The following is a 21,925-nucleotide window of genomic DNA, read 5'->3' on the forward strand; positions in this document are numbered from 1 at the left end:
AGTAGAGTGTGTGAGCAGTGGGAAGATTGCTATAGAATACAACATTCTGTATTTGATTTTTACTAAGGAGATGCTCAGTTTGACAGTTGTATTCATAAATTCAAAGTACTGATTGTATGCACTCTGCAGTGATATTCCTGCTTAGATCCTTCAGATTCCTATCAAATGCAAGTGATAATGTGTATTACGTTTCCAGTAGACAATGTGAATCAGGTATTATGGCATCTCGGAGTGTGAGAGACCTCATCCCACCTGCTCCGTCACCATCAACCAAAACGTCCAGCCTGAATGCTCCTTTGTCACAAAATTCATTAACTCACTTGATGCTCATACTTCCCGTAAATGCTTCCTGAAGATGACTGCACATTGGTGGTTTTATATGTTACAATTGTACTACGAAAAGGTAGAAAAGAAGAGAATGTATTCATGTATTGACATATACATATAAAATTGTTTGTGGGAATGTGGTTGAATTTTTGTGCAAGTGCGTGTAGTTTATCCCGATTTGTCAGTGAGATGTATTGCCATACACAGAATGTGATAAAGCAATAAATTGATATTGAGTGATGTTGAAGTGCCGGTACTGTTTAAAATGCCAAAATGCACATTGCTATATAGGGAGAGAAATACAATATTGCCATGTAGAGTTTGATCAAATTATCACATGTTATGAAGGTGCTCTGTATAACTCTGTATAATATTCCCTTGCATGTGTATAATGGTATGAAAAGTACACAATGGTGTACAATGTAACAACTACCACAGCTTCCCGTTTTGATGCCTATTCATTTCATTGATAGATTTCACTCATGAGGAAAGAAATATGATATATCTTGGATATCAGTTGATGTCACTGCTTCTTTTCATCATTATGGAGGGTGTAGAATAAGAATTGAATAGCTCTTTTTGCATGTAGAAAAGGTGTTCTCATGACCTGTATTTGTGTCCATGCAGCCTTTTGTTTTCTTTGGTTATACATTTTTATGCCTATCAGGAGCCAGATACAGCCTCAAAAAACAGCTCTCAAAAAGGATCTCATTATGGTATGGTTGATGTAGTGCTTTTTTCATGCACTGGGCATTACCGTGAGCTAGCCAATGCTTGCTATCACATTTTTTTTTTAACATAAAAAAAGTATTGATATGTACAGTTCATCATGCCAACTTTTCTCTGCTGTATCTTCATAGTAATGGATGCAAGGTACATGATTCCTCTCCTTGATTTTATGTTATCTGTGTTTAATGCAGATCTTCCTGTTACTATTTGATTCAAGCAAGAATCTGCTTAGGGACCAGTGTTGACCAACAGTTACCTCTTACCTACCTTCATATCATCCTACATCTATTGATAACTTTACATAGGATAGTATTCCATCCATTGTTAACACATTTTGGAGTTTGCAGTTTCTGGCTTGTAATGTTATGTGCTTACCATATCAATTATGAATAGAAACAGTACCCATAAACACTTGTGTATTGAGGGGCACTTTATTTGTCCTGAAAAATATTGAAAATTGGGGATGCGCTTTTTACACGAATGCAAGTACCTGTGTCCATGTTTGTTTATGCCCTATGTCCAAAGTCGTTGTGCGCCTAATATATGAGTGCTCCCTGTACATAACTATTTATTGTAACTCTAATACTCTTGGTTTTTAAAAAAGGAGAAATTTTGAAGTTTTATTCAATACGATTTCACTTGGATAATTTATATTCGTGTGACAGATTATGTAATCTGTATATGAGAAGTTGAAGAATTACTTTTCCAAGTACATTTCATGATGCTCCAAACTTGCCAAAGAAATTAATGGAGAGGAATGTGTGATATTCAGAGACAACTTCATTTGCGCAGGTATTATTTTATTTTTAAAAGTCCACCAAATACATGTGCTTGTATTATAAAAAGTGATATACATTGTGTATGAAACAGCATCTATATTAAATGTATTGTTTGCTGTGGTTTAAATGTGTATCAGATGAAGTAAAATGATGCTTAGTCATTCTTGTGAGAGGCTTCTCATGTAAATTGTCTGGCTTTTATGGCCAAACCTTGGCAGATTTGTCAAAATATGCTGCTTACAAAGAATAATGGTACAATGGACCTGTAAGCCATGCAAATACCTTGAATAATACAAAGTACTTCATGTCAGGGTTTCTTGATCCTTTGCATTCAGTAACCTTTGACCTTGTTGGGTCTTCTTGTTGCAGTCTCTGTATTCATGCCACTTGGCATAAATAAAGTAAAAAAGAATTAGTTTGAAAAAGGTGGCTACCAGCATGGATGATGAAGGCAACATCCTCAGTTTAGGCTGCATTAATTATCGCACAATTATTTGAAATGATATTTATGCTGAAATTGATAATTTCCGATTGCAGTTTTTTGTTTGTTTTGATGTGATGTAGTTTTGTGGTACAGGGTAGGCCTACTGGTGAAAACTTCTTTCTTACACTTGGTAGATATGCTCACGAAAATTGCTGCTTATGACAAAGTTTTGATGTGAAGAAATTATACAACCATTGTGTTTTCACATTGTGCGTAAAAGCAGTCGTACATGATGATTTGTTGGATTTTTGTGCAATTATTACATATGTTACATGTTTAATGAAGTTCATTGCTGTAATACACAATACAGATGCATATGATGATATCAAATAAACATTTAATTCAAAGTGATAAAAAATGTTATTTGATGAATCTTTCTGTTATGGATGTTTTAGTCTCATCTTGTAGTTTATAAAATGTTTTTTGCAGTAGGCCTACTTCTTTCCTGACTGAGGTAGTGTCTTTATACTAGACCCCCCCCCCCCCCAAAAAAAAAAAAAAAATAATAACAATAATAATAATAATGATAACGATAATAAATAAATAAATGAATAGATAAATAAAAAAAAAAACAAAAAACACAAACACAACAGCAAAAAACAAAAAAAAAAACCCACAAATAAACAAAACAGAAAAAGCAAAAGCAAATTTATTTTGACTTGTCCATGAATGATTGAAGTGTTTTTTCAGAGAGCATAATGAAGCTCTGTGGTTCAGTTATGTGTAGTGATGTCATAAAGGGATGAAGGAAGCCACATGATTTCTCCAATAGCAGCTGTTTGCAGCTAGCTACTGACGCTCGCATCTGACTAGAAGGGGGCGTGGTGTTCAGACTGCATGGACGGAAGCGTCATTTTTCAATCACGTACGAGCGGCATGCACCACTCACAAGACCTATGTAGCAGGGGTGATTATGTCGGTCAAAGTCATGTGTCTATCTTGCGGTGGTTGGGTACATGTACATGTACGTAATGTAACTCTATGATCAATGTCTGCTTAGTCTTACGCCAAGCCGTCGAGGATGTGTTTTTCTCCGCAGAAACTTATACCCGGTTCAATCTTTCTATGCAGCAGCTAGGGGCAGGGGAAGACTATTAAAGAGTATACCCATGAGTTAAAGGAACACAATTTTCTGAAAGTTATCTTGAATTAAAGTTGCTGAATGTGAGATTGGTCACTTATGTTTCAAACTTAACATTTCAACGTGGCGTCATTTGATAACCAACAGAGCTGTTATACGTTCTGTAGGCCTACAGTGAAAGCGTCAGTTTACCCCACCGTAAAAAAAAAAAGTTTGTAAATAGATAAAAAGGAATCAGTTGTGGTTGCTTGATAAGCCGGAGTGAAAAGGCTAATTTAAATTCGAACTTGTTATTCCGTTTTAAAATGATTCAAATAAAATCCGACCCATGTTTGAGGGCTTCATAAATCCGCTTTTTGCGAGAGTTGCAGATGGTAACACCGTGTTATATTAAGGAAACATCTCGTGCTGCAAACAATCTTCACAGTATTCAAGATATCAGCATAATACACTCAACTACACACCATCCTACCAGTTTTGCATACTAATGCGTGATGGGGTTCATGTGAAGTGCAAGTAGCACAAAGTACATTGCCATTGTAACATCGTATCGTGGCAGAGAAATAGTGACCAAATAAAAGCATATTACTAGTACTCCTCTTGAGAAAATAATGCAGCAGTAGGCCTTTATAAGTTTTTAGCATAGGGCCCACCTCACATAGGCCTAAGTCTCAGTTTTAGTGGGCCTATTATAGTTCACAATATTACGGCATGAATGCAGGATGGGGTTTTGATCACCTTATTTCCAGGGTTCTCCTTCGCTTCGCATCACATTATCTTCGCTTGAATATCAGTTATTTCTTATAAGACGATCACTTTTGATGAGAAGTTTTGTGTCGCTGAATTGTCTTGTTTTGTTGTTGTTGTTGTAGGGTTTTTTTTTTCTCTTTTTTTTTTCTCTCATGTATTTCGGTTTACGCACTAAATAATGACCCTGGGTATCGAGCTTCTTGCACAATATGCCAGGGCAGTCTTCTCCGCAGATTCACCTGGGTTAGTCGTTGTAGAGACGACTCTGCGTGCTCTCCGGAAACCATGCTGATGTTTTTAACGAGTCGGCAGGTGGCTATAGAGAACGAAATGCAATGGTTAATGATTACATGCTTGTCAGTACAGATTGTATAGGCGAAGGACAGCACAAAACAAGAGAATATTTATTGAACTGGGAAGTGGGCACCCACCTCCCTTTATAGGCATCGAAAAGAGACCCCAAAAAGAAAGAAAAAAAAAAAACACACACACACCACACAACAACAACACCATTACCAACGACAGCTACAACAACACCAACACAACAACAACAACAACAACGACAAAAACAACAAAAACAACCACAAAGACAACAAAACAACAACAACAATAACAACAACAGCACAAAAACACCCCAAACCTGCCCCCAAATAACAAAAATAGATACCCTTTCAGGACAATTCAGGAAAATGCAGTAGTAGGGCCCTATAAGGACTATAAGTCGTTGGGAAAGACGGAGATCGGCAGTTACTGAGAAGTTGGTACAGCTTTATTTGCTTTATGTCCACAACAAATGAAAAAGAGGTAAAAAATAACGTTGTGGATCAACAACAATTCACTATGATATGACAAAAGATCGGTGATAACTAAACATTTCTCATAACATTTATACTGTGCTGTAATTATACAGGTAGGTCTACTATACACTGCATGTAAACATGAACATAATCATTTCGAGGTACAAGACAGTGGAGGAGATTTCACCGCCGATAAACAGTGAGAATTTCAAATTCTAATGGAACTTAAGCAACAAGGCATTAGTGAAACAGTGAACCGAAATGCACTGGTAGAGAGAGAAAAAGAGAATGAGAATCTACAGCATATTGTTTATACATAAAGCCTTTTAAAAAGAACGAAAACCTGATCATTATTTGCGCCATGTCCTTGTAGTGTTCTGTATTTGAATTTCGTCAATCACCCATTTACCCCAACAGACTGTTTTGTCAACGAAGTTGAAATAGTTCCGGACTGGACTAGGAAAGAGTTGAGGTGAGGGTGTGGTGAAGGATGGGCTCTATTTGTATCAACCTTTCAGAGTTTGGATAGTTCATACAAAACACAGCTGAGAGCGAAAGTGCAGTGACTTTTTTTTTTTTACCCAAACAAAACGATAGCAGAAAGAAAGACAGCCAATACAAAAAACCATAGTCAGCATTTTTAACTTTGGTGTTGCATTGATCACTGCGTGGCTTATTACCAAACTTGATATTCAGAAAGTTTATCCCACAGTTTTTGGAACTGTAACTAACAGTCCAATACTGTGGCCACACCAGTGTAGATTAAAAGTTTTTAAATCAGTTCATAGAATATAAATGATAGTACAATAACGACTTCCCATTTTCAGTAAGTTTTATGAAAAGTGCAGTATGCATATAGAGGACTTTACTCCCGAATTTTAATGTTTGATTAAAGTTTGACCGAAGAGCATTATAAACGCAAAAACGCCCGTATATACAAGTCACCTCATGCGGCTATGAACATATACCTCGTCGTAGTTTAGTGATGATGAAAATATCCCATTTTTAAAAACCTTAAAAAGTCAAATTCTTGAATTCTCAGAAATGTGTTTTTTGTTTTGTTTGGTCATGTTCGTTTGTTTTCTTTTTTATTCTTTTTATTTACTATGGTCAAAAGTCACAACAGCAGTCGAATTAATGCACTATGTGTATCTCGAGAAAATGTCAAACAAAGCCTCGGTTTATACAATTATTTCTATCATTCAGTAAAAACAATTGATTATTAAGCATCAAAGGAGTGATGTGCCAGAACATTAAAGTATTCTAAGACAATTGCGAATATAAGTATATATATATATATATATATATATATATATATATATATATATATATATATATATATATATATATATATATATATATAGGCGTACCTGTGTTTTGGTGCCTTGTCTGCTTCAATCCTCAACAAACTTCATATTCCCGACGGATATATACCAAACGGATATATATATATATATATATATATATATATATATATATATATATCCCGCGCCTATGTCATGACCTCGTATATAACCGTTTCTTATCGCAAACATAATTTTTTATCACCCCACAATCCGTAAGTGAGGGCCAAATTCTAGCTGCAAGATATTTCAAATTCATTTCTCTTGCTGGATCATGATGATGTATCAATCAAATTAAGGACTGTTCGCCTTTTTTAGCAAATATAAAACATAAAAACCCAGACGGAGTAAAAAAAAAAAAATATATCTGCGCTGATACAATAACAAACAACTCTGCAGCATGGAAAGTTTATTTCAGTGTAGGATGGGTGTGAACACACCACCAACATTAGTTTTCTTGCTTCCCAATGATGGTATTAATTGCAGACAAACAACAAGGACGAGAAGTCGGCGTGTAGCCTATTATCTTTGGACCAGGTCCACCTTACAAGGTTCGAGACTTTTATTTTTACAAGAACACCCCTCGGAAAACAGTGTAAATGCTGCATTATTTAAGTCATTTTGTTTTTGGTTTTGGTCTTAGTGTTTGGTCATTGTTTTCCACTTAAACCAATCCCATTCATACACACACAAAACATGATAACATCAAGCACTGTTATATTGAATTAAGAAGGATAAGTTGGGTTTCAAAAAAACAACACATGAATACAAACATCAAGAGAGAAAGAAGGCTGCCAAAAGTCAAATATTAGGTTCTTTTTATCTAACAGCAGGTGAGTAAGAGATAAGATTGCTTTTTGAGGAGTCTTATCAATACCAAATACAATAAATATGTACAACGAATCAGGTCAATGTTTACCCTCCTCATTTCCAATGACCCCTATAGGAGGCGAAGTGTATACATTCTAATGCTACAAGGAGTTGCTTTCGAGGAACATGGCCTATTACACTTTGTGATTCTCTCTCTATAATAACTGTCCAAACAATAAAAGGGCATCTAGATCGATAAAACAACATACGTTGTATAAGAAAAAGAATAAGAGTTTATTTTATTGCTGTGAAAACAGAATCATTTACATTTTAGCTTGGACAGGGCTATAGAAAGTTACAAAATGACCAAGAAATCAGAGTCGTGTCTGATATCGTGAAGAGTGGAATAAACTCGGGTGTTTCACCTGTTTCATGAAGCCATCCATCCCGTATAGGATTGACCACGCTCTCCACCAATACATATTTGCATCTCTTTAAACAAACCAGAGTTTTGCTTGTAAGTAATATTAATCTCACCGACTTAAAAAAACATGCCAAGAAGATTTCACACTCTCGCTGATCGAATTATAAAGTATCGTCATTATAATATTACAGGGATGGTGAATAAAGACACACACATTTCAACGATTTCACTCACCATTGCCCCAAAACACATTATGCATACATTATGAATAAAATGAAATATTCATAAACTCGTTATTAATAATTTTGCCTAAAAGAGGCATGCCAGTTAAAGAGATAATGTGATTACATATCCGTTTGGCTCGCCCAAGTTAATATTTAATACCCCATACGCACACATAAGTAAACATGGTAAATGAGACACACAGAAGAGAAAAGTAACAATGCACAAAAACAACATGTCAAATCAAATGAATTCATATAGATCAAGGATGCACACGTGTGTGTGTGAGTGTGGGTGTGTGTGAGTGCGCTCCTTTTGGAAGGGAAAACCCGATTACATCGTATACGTCACGTGTACGTGCAGTATAAGTCAGTCCCTCTTTCCCATGGAAATATGCCTAAATCACACGGGCAGAAGTTGTTATATTTTGTGTTTCTCTTTAGTTATTAGCCATTGTCGACCACGAAACTTTATTATTATTTTGCAAAGAATGAGGCTCCCATCGTTTACCAGTTTCGATATAGGCCTACTTGCGGTAACATAAAACCCCATGCAGAGTAATTACTGCTGTCACATCTCTAACCACAATCTCATGACCGTATTGAAGCATGGATAAGTCAGAAAGTGTTACTTCCTTAATATGATATCAACATGGGGAATTCCGATGTAGACGCGAGAAATTTACCAGATACTGTGGTGTATCATTTTGTAAGTCCTTGCGTTTTGTATAGTCCTTGCGTGCAGGTATTTCATGCAATGTGTATGGGGTTTGAGTGAATGCAGCAATAATAATAATAGAACACAATCATCAGTGAAAGTTTGGGGGAAAAAAAACGGACAATCGATTCAAGCGTGATTAATTTTAAAGTTTTCGTGCCGAACGTCATCGCTAGATGACTTTATTTTTGACAGCAATATAAAGAAAGTATAAGGAAAATTCCACAAAAATCTTTTTTTTTTTTTTTTTTCATCGACATGATGCTGTGGATTGAGTGAAAGCAGCAACATTAGTAGAACACATCAGTGAAAGTTTGAAGAAAATCGGACAATCGATGCAAAAGTTATGAATTTTTAAAGTTTTGGTGTTGGAACCGCTGGATGAGGAGACTACTAGCGGTTATGACGTATGAGTGGACAACAATACAAAGAAACTATAAAGAAAATTCAACAGAAATTCACTTTTCTAGCATTATGAAAGAGCACTTGACTAGCCGCTTTCAGAAAGCAGGGGGAAACATTGCTACCCTTAACATATGTCAGTATCAAGTTGATGGAATTTGTAATTTTCATGAAAAATGAATTTTTGTGGAATTTTCTTTATATTTTCTTTATATTGTTGTCCACTCATACATCATAAGCTCTAGTAGTCTCTTCATCCAGCGGTTCCAACACCAAAACTTTAAAAATTCATAACTTTTGCATCGATTGTCCGATTTTCTTCAAACTTTCACTGATGTGTTCTACTAATGTTGCAGCTTTCACTCAATCCACATTGCTCTTAGGGTTTGCGTTCCCTTTAAGGGTAATTTCATTTCCGCTACTTTCTGAAAGAGGTCTTGTAGGTCTATAAAGTCAAGCGCTCTTTCATTACACCAGAAAAGGAAAATGTGTTGAATTTTCTTTATATTTTCTTTACATTATCGTCCGACGTCATGAACTGTAGTATAGTCTTCTTATCCAGTGATGACGTCACCGAAACTTATAAAAATACATAACTTTTGGATCGATTGTGCGATGTTCCTCAAACTTTCACTGATGTTTTATACTATATTATCATAGCTGCTTTCACTCAATCCTATAATACTTGGGTCACGTTATACGTTCCTTTAAATGAAACCAATGTGGATTATTATGAATAATGTCACACGGTAATCAAAGTGAAATATTTGATACCACTTTTCCAACTTTTCATAATGTTTATTAAATGTAGTTACTAGATCTTGTCCATTATGTGAATACATCAAAATGAAATAAAAAGTGGTTGCAGTTTCATTGAAATAGGAAACAAAATATTCCCAAGAATCTTGTGTAATCTTGCATGAAGTTCAGTCATGTGTTGTCAGAAAACATCTTCCAGAGCTTATTATTCCATTATAAATGATATGTGAATTATACATAGGATAATGGTGATAATAGAAATGCTAGTCCATCAACATAAAAGTCTCCCTTTTTAACCCGAACCTGAACGCAATCTTTGCATTGGATTGTATTGAATGAATTAATGATTTGAATTGTATTGATTGATTTTACAATTAAATACTTTAAAAATTCAATCTTACTTCATGATCGAGATGACTGTTTTAGAACAAAAATATTTGAACAACGCGGACTGATAGAAAATTCATCAAAATCGGGTCCAAAGTAATGAGAATTCTTTTAAATAAAATTTTCAAGAGTAAAGAATTTGAGAAATTTTTAAACTATATTCAATTGTCAGAGCGATACCAGCTGCCATCAGTGAACAGGCATTAAATAATGTGATGAAGACACCCCCTCCCTGCAAGGAAAATCAACACGCAGCCAAACAACAACAAATTCATAACTTTTCATTAAACAATGCATTTTCTTTTTCGATTGAGTCTATAGGTACGGTGATCATAAACATGGTGATCACTGAAAACTTCATATAACTTTGGCACAGTGGCACAGTGTTATGCCAGATGTTTTTCCACATTTTAATTCTATTATTTTTATCATTAATAGTTTTACTTATGAATTTATTTATTTTTGCTACTGATGTAATATGAATTTGCGGAGCTGGACCTCTTGCAGCAAGATTAGTATAAAATGTATAGGCATCCGAGTCCCGTTCAACGTGTCGTATCTTAATATCCTTGGAGCATCTTTATGTCAAAGTCATGAGTTATAATGTTTGACAAGGGACTCAGTAAAGGCGATCTGAAGATAAGTCCTTGATAAACGTGCTCATGTCATGTGTCGGTGTAGGCATAGGCCTATACTTGCAATCAGGTCTGAGTATTTAGGTTGTCAAAAACATCAGATAATTATCTTTATCCCCGATAAACCAAACCAGGGAGGTGGGGGAAAGAACCTCCCTGATCAAACATTCCAGTTTGTCAACCTTGATTGTGTAATATGAGAATTCTGCTGAATCTCAGATTTTGTGAGGAGTATATGACCTAATAATAGGCCTACATCTATTTATATTTGAACTGTCATCATGCAATATGACGACAAAGAGCATTCTAAGAAAGGACGTGGCCCTTTTTGCCTAGTGTCAGACTCGTGGACCTTCTTTCCTCATGGGATGTATGAACTCGTGGCCTGTATGACTCGTGGGTGTCGAACTCGTGACGTGCACCCGAGTAACCGAGCAGAAAACTTGCTGTTGAAAGAGGCCTCCCACCTCCCATATAGTTTTCTTACCAGCAATGGTATCTGTGTACGTGTATCTATGCAGTAACAAATGACCCTGCTTTCTACATAGTGGTAAAAAATTTCAGGTAAATCACACAACGTTATGACAATTTTTATTATACCGGTGTTTGTGTAATACACCTGTTTATACCCAGCATCAGTACCTGTAAAGAGACTGGTCATTAATGACCCAAATGCACATAATATAGTCGTATCAAAGATACGAAAGTATAGGCTACAGGAGACGGCTGTTATCCCTATTGCTGAATTTCTCTATCCCAATGGTCTTTATTTTATCCATGTAGTCTACTATTTATCTTGATCAGTCTTCGTTTTTACAATAGTGTTCCCCTCAACTCTCGCTTTGAAGTGAATCATGTTAGTGCTTGAAAATTCTTCTTATTGACACTGCATGTGTATATAGGTGAGGCAATTTCGCGTAAGATTAGGTGCTCACCTCCCTGGATTAAAAAAACAAATATAGGCCCTATACCTCACGCATATTACCGTATGTTTATCATTACAAGGAGGTGTGTTCATGGGGATCGCCTACCTTCTCGGTGACGATCTAATGTGTTTGGCAGCAAGAATTCAGCTTACTGTATAGCCTGTTATGGATGACATCTGCCAAATTGAATAATCACAAGAATAAAATAAAGTGTTCTGTCCATTCGCTACCCCCTTCGTCGAAAATGAAGCTCTGTAACGTTTAACTTAGATTTCTTTCTTGGAAAGGACAAACGGGTTATAGAAAGGCAAACAAAGAGAAAGACGCGTCGCCTACGAGTACGATTAGTGCTCGCAAAAATCAATACACTTGTCAATATTTTTGCCTGTACTGTTTGAATCGCGGGATTAGTCTAAATAAACAGACCCTTCATACGTAAGAAGATAAAAGAACATGGCAGCCGGGCAATGTTATCGTTGCTTGACTTTCTCATTATTATTGCTCAAATTATATTATTTTAAATTTATTTAATTAAATTATCAAATTATTATATTAAATCTATAATCTACTGGCGAAGCGACCGGACGGGGGATACCCTTCTTCTACACGAGAATACTTTGGCATTTTTAGAACTGAAATTCAACAATCTGCTGCACTCTTTTTGAGGATTTTGGCAAAGTTTCAACAAAAAAATGTAAGACAATACATATTCATCGTAAAGAGTAGCCATAACTACAACGTATTATAAAATAAGGAATTTCATTCAAGTGATGGACCCTCCAAGCCACTGGGGCTGGGGGGGGGGGGGTGGGTGGGTGGGGAGTTCATCGACGTTCCCGTTTAAATTACGAAATTACATTATTGGAAGCCCGGAAAATGGAAGCCATTGAACTCGTACAGGTCAACAAGCCGTGGATCACTCGTGAACTCTCCCAACATGAACAGGTCTGTATACGACAGATCAACAAAACATTAAAATATGGAAGCCAATGAACTCGTATACATCCTGAACAGGTCAACAAGCCATGGATTACTTGTGAACTCTCGCGACATGCGGAACTCGGAAATGCGAACGCGCTTGTTTATATATCAGAGTTTCATAATAAAAGAAGCATACCAATGCAGTAACTCCTTATTATTAACACCGAATACATAGAAACACGGTTGCCTCTGTACTGTAGCCATTACCAATATACCCCACACCTTCGGAACTAATCAAAGCCCCTTTTCCCCTCATCTTCTTGGCGCAGATAGTATTTCTTGTTCCCATCTGCTTTGTTATCATAATTTTCTTCTTTTAATAGCTAATCATGCAGGAAACAGCGAGCCATGCAATGTCATGGTATTCATTATTATAACATGATTCCATTTTCTGGTTTTTATTATTATTATTATTATTATCATTATTATTATTATTATCATTATTATCATTATTATTATTATTATTATTATTATTATTATTATTATTATTATCATTACTATTATTATTATCATTATTATCATTATTATTACTATTATTATTATTATTATTATTATTATTATTATTATTATTATTATTATTATTATTATCATTATTATCATTATCGTTATTATTGTTTAATCATGACTTTATTCAAGTTCAAGGAAGTGTTAGAATGACATGTATACAAAAGAACCAGGTCCACCGTTTCATTCAAAACGAATGGCAGGTTAAGACACGTACTTGAGGTACAAAAAACAATATTGGAGTTTACATTACTGCAACACAAAACATGCATATCACATAAACACATAAACTGTCAAATATCAACCAATCAATCAAATATCAATACAGTTACTATTTCTACATTACAATAACAACAGTGGTGTAATCATCTTCCACAATATTAATACAATAATCCTCGTTAAAAATGATGAAATAATACAAACATAATACATAATCCTTATTATCATCATCATCATCATCTCTTTTAATCTTCACCAACTTAAATCTTTATTTTGCTCTGTGCCCCATAACCCCCACCACCTATTATAATAATCAAAACCCATCTTTGCGACTATATTGTAAACCATTTTCGACATAAGACAAAAAATTATAAACAGAAAATTCTGCATTTTTTTTTTCAATTTCCGATTCACCCATACCTAACAGTGTATAACAATAATCTCATCTCAGCTTTCCGAACATATCATTTTGACCTCAGATTCATTTCCCTTCCCAACAGAACAAAACACAAAAAGATCCGTACGAAATCCAAACCAGCCGCAGTGATAAAATAAAATATCACCTATCTATCCCCATCTCCTACCTGAGGTATACCCTCCTCCTCCCCCCCCCTTCCCCCTCCCCCTCTGCATTGCAACCAATACCGCATAATTATTAACCATAGACACCTGCGCTCATATATTATTATACAAACAATGAATATCTATATCAATTATGATATACCTCAAACAATATTCTGATATTATATCACATACACAACACAAACAAGTTACAAACAAAATGATTATGAACAGACGGACAGACCGGCAAACATAATCGTATACTGTACTTCCACTTCGACTTCGAGGGAAAAACATGGTGGATGTGAATATTGATAACTGTAATTAAATCCTCTAGATCTAGGTGCCGTACCTCCCCCCAAGCTCTCTCTTTTCTGGCATAAAATATCGAAAAAGAGGAGAGTATGGCGAGTTTAGAGAGTGTCTGAAGAAAATTCATTCGGACGAATCTTGTTTTCAGAATTCGTTTTAAACGATTCATTACCCCGGTCTATTAGGCCCCTTGCACCGACTTCTATCGCATAGAATGACACTGAGTATATACCCTTATCCTGGATATCCCGTACAATGTTGAACTATACTTTTCTACTTTCCTTTGATGTACATCCTCGAGGTTCATTTCAAAGGGAACAGTTATAGTTCAACAATCGTGGGATTACCATCTTGTTCTTCTTCCCTTAAGATAACTAAATCTGGGCGCAAACTTGTAGTGAGAATATGGGGAGGTATGGGGAGGTATACATGGTCCCTTTGGACAGATTTTCAAGAAATATCTAATACATAACCCTCAGCAGATTGTTATACTATTAATATTATTATTATTATTATCATCATCATCTTTACGATTATTGTAATACTATAGTATTACTACTAGTACTACTACTACTACTAGTAATAGTTATTATTATTATTACTATTATTATTATTATCATTATCATTATCATTATTATCTTTATTATTGTTATGAATTAATTAGGGCCTACATACAATGTAATTTAATTTATTTATTTTTTATTTTTTTATTTATTTATTTATTTATTTTTTTTTTTTTTTGGGGGGGGGTCTATAATGTTACCCTGGTTCATTGCTCTTTCCCTGTTTATTCATTTCTTTTATTTATTACAGCAACCAATCTCTTAGACATTGCTCCTAAACGAGTGCATAACAGATAAGACGTCGTCATACAATGACATCTAAAATTCCCGTTTGTATGATCAACAACCAAAACCCACCATACCTGACCTTTATCAGACAACCCAAGTTACACTACACTGCGATATGGTCCAAAGGTTTAGTATAGTTTTGACACATTCAAAGAAGGATCATCATACCGAATCCGCACATGGTAATAAAATAAACAAAGAAGAGGATAATGAACGCTGATTGAAAAGAGCAGGGGGAAAAAGATCATGCCTAAAAGGACATTACATAAAACGTGAATGTTTCATATCTGAATGATAATGATAGTCAAGACGGGTGAGAAGCAAGAGAAAAAGAAAGAAAGAAAGAAAAATTCGCTGTCACAGTCATGTTAGCCACCTATATACATGCAAACTGAGTTTAGCACGTGTATTGAGTGTAAACAGCATAAATCAGGGAAACTTGGACAGCCTTGGAATGAGACTATATGGTACAACGCACGTATGCTCAGCGATCGCGTGCAAACTGACATCCCGATTCGGAGAAAATGACTTCTGAGGTGCCCCTCGTCGACCTGTCATGCCCCCTCCTCCTTATACCAAGGAGGTATGAGAGAACACCTCCTTGCTTATACCCACCCCAGTCTGTTCTTTTCAAGACATGACACATTTCCGTGTTCCATATTTCTTTTACTTAGTACCAGTTAACATCCGAAGGTTATCAGTAAAAAAAGACAGAATGCTTTCTCTTGAAATTATTTTTGTAATCATTTTCACCGGATCGCAATCACTATGTAAAATGGAGCAGGGTTTTCACTCATTTTAATTTTACTTTCGGGTTACATCGGGCAGTTTGATTTTATGAAATAAAATTATGGTGATTTTTGCAGGAGTTCATCGCATAGTTACACAGTTAGCGCCTACACCTGTATAATACAGCTCCACGAGAGATGCAAAGGATTGGAAACATTTTAAAGGTCTTGTTTACCTTTGGGAGCAGCGATTATTTTTTTTTTCAAGATATCACATTTGATGCATACGTGTAGGTCTGTTGTACCACATAACATCCTACCATGTAGATTTTTTTTTTTTTTTTTTTGCAATAAAGCCTAAAATATAAGGAGATATCAGTATTTTTCTCATTAAATCGTAACTGCAGACAGTTTAGTCTCGGAACATGTTTATTATGACTATTGTTTTTTTTTTTTTTTGGTGTATTTAACAATACTTAACATCGATTATATACGCATTCAATTTTTTTACAGTGATTGTTTATATCCCTAAATCATATTTTAGAACTATTTTAAAACACTAATGCTGGATTGTTGTTTCTTCTGCAAATGGTAAATTATGCCTTTAAAGGCAAGCAGTCAGAATGATCACTTAAAAATACGGTGCTGGAAAGTCTGATGCTTCTGGTATGTATACAACCTTCCTTCCCAACTGGTCCCGTTCCCATTGTTTATAAGTTACATTGTGAATAGTATTTATATGCCATTATATTTTGCCATTCCAGTCATTTAGAGCTCTAAAGCATGTGATTGATGTTGTTAATTGATGAAGTTCTCAGTTGATTTTATTTTGTTATTCTTTGGTACAGTGTATATTGTTTGAAGTGTTGTTGGATCATTCAAAGCATATATAGATCTGCTTCTTTTGCTTTTGGCCTTTTCGTGTAATTAGAGATTACAAACACACACACACTGGACATAGTAACACACATACATACATGCACACACGTGCACACACACAGAGACATACATGTACACTCGTGCACACATACACACATACATACATGCACATACGTGCACACACAAACACTTAAAATTTTGTAGGCATACAGCTATTCATACACCCTATAACAGACGTTGAATTTTGATTTCTGAATTTTCATGCATTCAGAAATTACACACACACACACACAAACTTAAACCTCCTTAATTAACTTAACATGGATTTTAAAACTTACAGATCTGCATGTGTAACGTATCACATTTAGCTTTTATTTTCTCATTTTCATACATTCAGAGATTACACACAACGGGCACACACACACACATTATAATTAACTCCATTTCAAAAACTCATCTATGTTTTTGGAGTTTCAGTACATGTACTTCTTGCTCTCGTGTCTCTACTGTTCTAGACAACACCAGCGTTCCGAGAAGATGAATTTTTGACGGGGTTCCACTGTGAAGACACTACAGACACGTGTCATGGAGATAGGAACATGTCAGCCTTCCAATAATGAAAACTTGAATGCACCAAGTCACAGATAACAACGTTTCCATTTCTCTCTCTCTCATATATACTCTCTCCTTCTCTCTTATTTGCTCTCTATTCATATCAACTCATAATCCACGGACAGACAACTAACATGTCAACTAAGTACACTTACTTTGTTTATAACATGATAGAAAATACTTTATTTTTTTTTTTCATTAATAACAAAATGGAAGTATTGTGAGTTGCAAAATAACATGCTCATTAATATTTCATCAAATTAGTCGTCGATAAACTCACAATGGTACCACTTCGTCTTGCGTTCAATACATTTTTACATTTTGCATTGCGAGATGACAAACATTTCAACGAACTTTTAACTACAAAATTTATACTGTAATCTCCATTTCCAATAGTTGTCTGTAAACCCTGTATATAGTGTCACTTTTAGTGAGATACACTCATGCAAACCCGTGTATAGAGCCACGCTAAAAAAGCATCAGGACATGGCTGCTTCAAAACTTATCCTAAATCCATCATTACTTTCTTGTCTGGCCTTACATTCATCGAGTTACACGGACCATTTTATCGGCTTATAACTGGAATGAAAACTAACACACAATAACTATTGGAGGAGATGAAGTTAATTTCAGTTTAGTACTAAAATAAATGCTCCATGTCAGACATAACAACTTATGTGATTGTCAGAAAGCATTAGATTTCTAGGTGCTTCATTAATACTCACATGAAAGTTTCTATAATATAAATGATCTATAAAAGCCTTATTGCGCAGGTAGCCTATATTAAACCCTATAACGCAGTACAGCTCTTCAAGAAATTCAAGGAAGTGTCCTACATTATTAATTGCATGTCACATGGAATAATTCATGTTGAATATCAGCTTCATTTACATCATGAACATAACATTTCCAGCACCAACGTCTCATTTTGTCACTTATCAATATTTCAAAATAAAATGCACGAAGTGTAACATTTTTGTTGAGAGGTCATGAGACATGTGGCAACAATGCAGTTCTGCCAGCTAAAAATATCCCATAATCATATGCAGGAAATCCCGATGAGCCTACTGACGTTTGCGCATGGGCAGAAGAGAGCGGCCAATAACCAGGCGACTATACCTGCCTGGAACATGCCTCGACACAATGAAAGGGAATATACCAACAGTGCATCGACAAACCCTGCGACGCTTCCCCGCTACGTGAACCTGCACGGCAAGCGGAGTGGGATTTTGTTGTCCGCTCTTGAACAAAAGACACAAAATGTAAAAATTTCCATCATTTGGGAATGAAAAAAGGAACAAAATTTGCTGCATACCAAAAGGCTTTTTTTTTCTATTAGCAAATTTAGCATGGACAGCAACAAGAATTGTGGTACATTGTATATTGGTTCACAGGAATTTGCACATTTCAAGAGCTCGGAAATCACCAGTGTCGAGCACTGATCAATGTTCCATACGACAGCTCCCAGGTCCCATATCAATGCTGATTACTAGTACGTTATTGTTTTTAATCATCATGTACATGTAGATATCTAGACCCCATAGAAATGAAACAAATTGTCTGTGTGGGCGTCTAGCTCAAGATACTGCAGGCCTAATATGTTTTCTGGTTGTACAAATACACCGATCTTTATTTTTTTCTTCAATCAAGACCTTTGGCTTTAGAGCCAACGCTTAATTCCTGCTTTGTGTCTCATCCAAGCTAAATCGGCACCAATCATTCTGTACAGATTATCTCCGTGTGTAAAGTGTGCAGTAATAGCATGTGGTATAAAATTCTAAGATACAGTGTATCTGCAAAGAAAGCACGTATACAAACCCGGACAGATCATCTAGTTCATGAATAGTTTTATGTCATACATGACTCTGCAGAAGACTGCATTCGTATGGTTTCAAATTCAATGCAAGCGGCACATTCATCAAATAATATACGGTTGGTGTCCATATGATTGTAATAAACAGGAAGAAAATAAGCCTGTTCTCCGAGTAATAAACACGTCAAGTTTGTCAAACAGTGAAAGTTTTAGGTTTCAAACACGATTGGTGATCCCCGGTTTCTTGCTGATATTTGTCCGTCAAGTGCTTGGAAATATTTGTGAGATGGGTGAGAATGGAGAAAAGTCCGCGCAAATGATTTCTGAAAGCCCGAGCTGTGAGGGTTTGGAGTCGCACGCTCTCAGGGTCATGGTTCATATTCCCATCCTCCTCCTCCTCGTCGCTAAGCTCGTCGTCACCGGACGGTCCTCGGGCGAGCTCCCGCTTTACGGCCTTCAACATCGAATAATACGTGAGAAGGCTCACCTGGTCGTTGACGATAGCTGGTGTAGACTCACTGGATGATGAGATCACGGACATAGAGTCTTCAGAGGACGTCGAGTTGCTATTGCTCTGCGCGGTCATTGTCGACTCACAATAAGCGCTGTCCATTTTCATGTCCATGAGGCGACTAGGGATCAGCACAGTCTCGTCCATGTCGTTTACGGAGTCAATGAAGTTTTTCATAATACCCAGAATCGACTGTGATTGAGGTGTCCGTTCGTTATCGGTTCTCTGCAGCTCCATGATGATGTCAGAAAAGTAATTGTTGTTTTGAGTCATTCAGACTTTTTGATCTTTCCTAGATTCCAGCAGAACACTGCTCATGTACCACCACCAGATTCGCTTCGGCGACAATCACTGCATTTAGCGTCTAGTCTAAAAACAGATAGATATTGTGATCTCAGAAGTAGCAGATGCCTGATTTCCGTGAAGATGGAGTCCAAAGTTGGAGATGGTGGCAATGAAACTGATGCTCTTCACAGTAATATGATCTCCTTCGAAATTGAAAGACAGATGCGACGAGTGTTTTACACCAGTTTCAGAGACAAGGAATCATCTCAAAGGACAAGTGAAGTGGCTACGAACTTCGACTGGTAGCATGCAGCAGGCTGGCCTGTGGCAATGGTATGGCACATGTACGAAGATTGTCTCCAACAGGAACGCGAATACGATACGACTGCAACGACTGGTTAGTTGCAAGAGAATATAAGTAAAAGTGCCAATGAATTGTGCCTTTTACCCTTGCCGTAAAGGTGGTTTTCAGTGATGTGGTCGAAGCTTTATAAGCAAAATAGATGGATGAATGAGTCGACTCTCCCACTATTTGTGTTTAGACGTTACACCTGTGTCTAGGAACGCAGCTAGCTGTGGGCTGGTTGATGGTACATGGTACAGCTGTATAAAATGAAATGCTAAACCGCAGATACAACGCGCAGGCGCAAAAGATGACGAAATGGGCCGAGCCCCCAGATATGCTAATGATCTCCGATCACGCTATGGCAATGAATCACCACCGAGAAACCATCATTGGCTCGTGGAACCGCGACCTCACAATCGCAGTACTGAGTTAGGGATCTTCTAAAAATCTTATTCGAATTATTTAATACCGAGTCAGAATTGTGGCGAATGGAATCACACTATCATGTCCAATGACGACACAAGATTAGAAATCCAGTCATACTCCTGTAAAATAGAATCACACAATCCACAGGAATATGTTAAGGCCACGAAAATGTTCAGTCCATATCGCCCATATTTTTAGGTGTTGTCCCCAACGTGATTGTTTCGTGATCGTCAGAAGTTTGTTGAACCCCAATCACAGCCTGCGATCCACTTTTGAAAAGAACATTTTTGGCGTAAATCTGAGGACATATGAAAACTTTTACATAGAAATGTGACTTAAAACAAACAAGAGCACCTATTTTTTTTAATGCAGTTGAAGCTTTAATCTCTATTTCTCTATTATATAGCAAAACCTAGAGACCCAAACGAGCCTTTTACTTAAGATATACAGCCCTGTACAGCCAAACAACAGTATAATGATTGTCTGTTCATATACCAACACAGCGAGCGAGTGAGAGATTTCTATAGGCCTATCTTTATGTCTAATGTAAACTTAGAACCGCTGGTAATCGACAATCAAACATTATCACTCTCTCCGTAAGCTCCCCACCTTTCTAATATATATATAAAAAGAGAAAACACAAGTCTTCTCCCCACAATTATTCTCTCCGATAACAAGTAGGTTAAGACATATTCTTTGAAAAAAAAAATGACAGTTGCAGCCCCTAAAGGTCTTACCATGGCCATAGCAGGCCAAGTCAGTTATGTTGCTACTAATTAGCTGGTTTTCTTAACATTTCAGTCATTCTTTTAGCATATAAAAAAGAAGGTATAGCATTCGAATAGGCCTATATGAATCTGTCAACAAAAACCGATTGAAGCATGTACATGTATTGAAGTGAAAATTGTATTTTAAATCTAAAAAGGGGGAATTATTGTATCAAGACTACTAGTACTCTCTGCACTCAGTCGGTCAACAAACTTTCCGTAACGAAAACAACAAACCATTCCCACGAAGCGTGCACGAGGTCGAAGCAAGGTAGGTAATGAATGATCCAATCAAATGAGGTGCTTCCTTATGGGTATTCATCAACTCAAACGTTTTGATTGGTCAATAAGGACAAGCCCATCTTTGGGAGACGTTGATTGGCTGAAAGGACCGCGCCCCCTTAATCGTCCAATCGAAGCACGCACTACTGAGAGCATGTGCCCCGGGAATCGAAATCAGCTGTGAACATTGTTATGATAATGAACTCTGCATGCACTTCCTCTCTCGGGCTGCCAAGCCTGCCATGCAAGTTGAACAAAACATTCTTTTTCTTGACC

The 21,925-nt window shown here is 36.4% G+C and overlaps 1 protein-coding gene across 1 annotated transcript; it reads right to left on the minus strand.

Annotated features, from left to right (window-relative positions):
* Positions 1-17,387: 17,387 nt before the first annotated feature.
* On the minus strand, positions 17,388-20,393 carry LOC140244180 (mid1-interacting protein 1-like). The gene has a single exon (XM_072323811.1). It carries the CDS (start codon positions 19,814-19,816, stop codon positions 19,226-19,228), a length of 591 nt encoding a protein of 196 aa, XP_072179912.1. The 5' UTR covers positions 19,817-20,393; the 3' UTR covers positions 17,388-19,225.
* Positions 20,394-21,925: the final 1,532 nt, after the last annotated feature.

The sequence above is a fragment of the Diadema setosum genome, chromosome 21, assembly GCF_964275005.1.
Source record: "Diadema setosum chromosome 21, eeDiaSeto1, whole genome shotgun sequence".
NCBI lineage: Eukaryota > Metazoa > Echinodermata > Echinoidea > Diadematoida > Diadematidae > Diadema > Diadema setosum.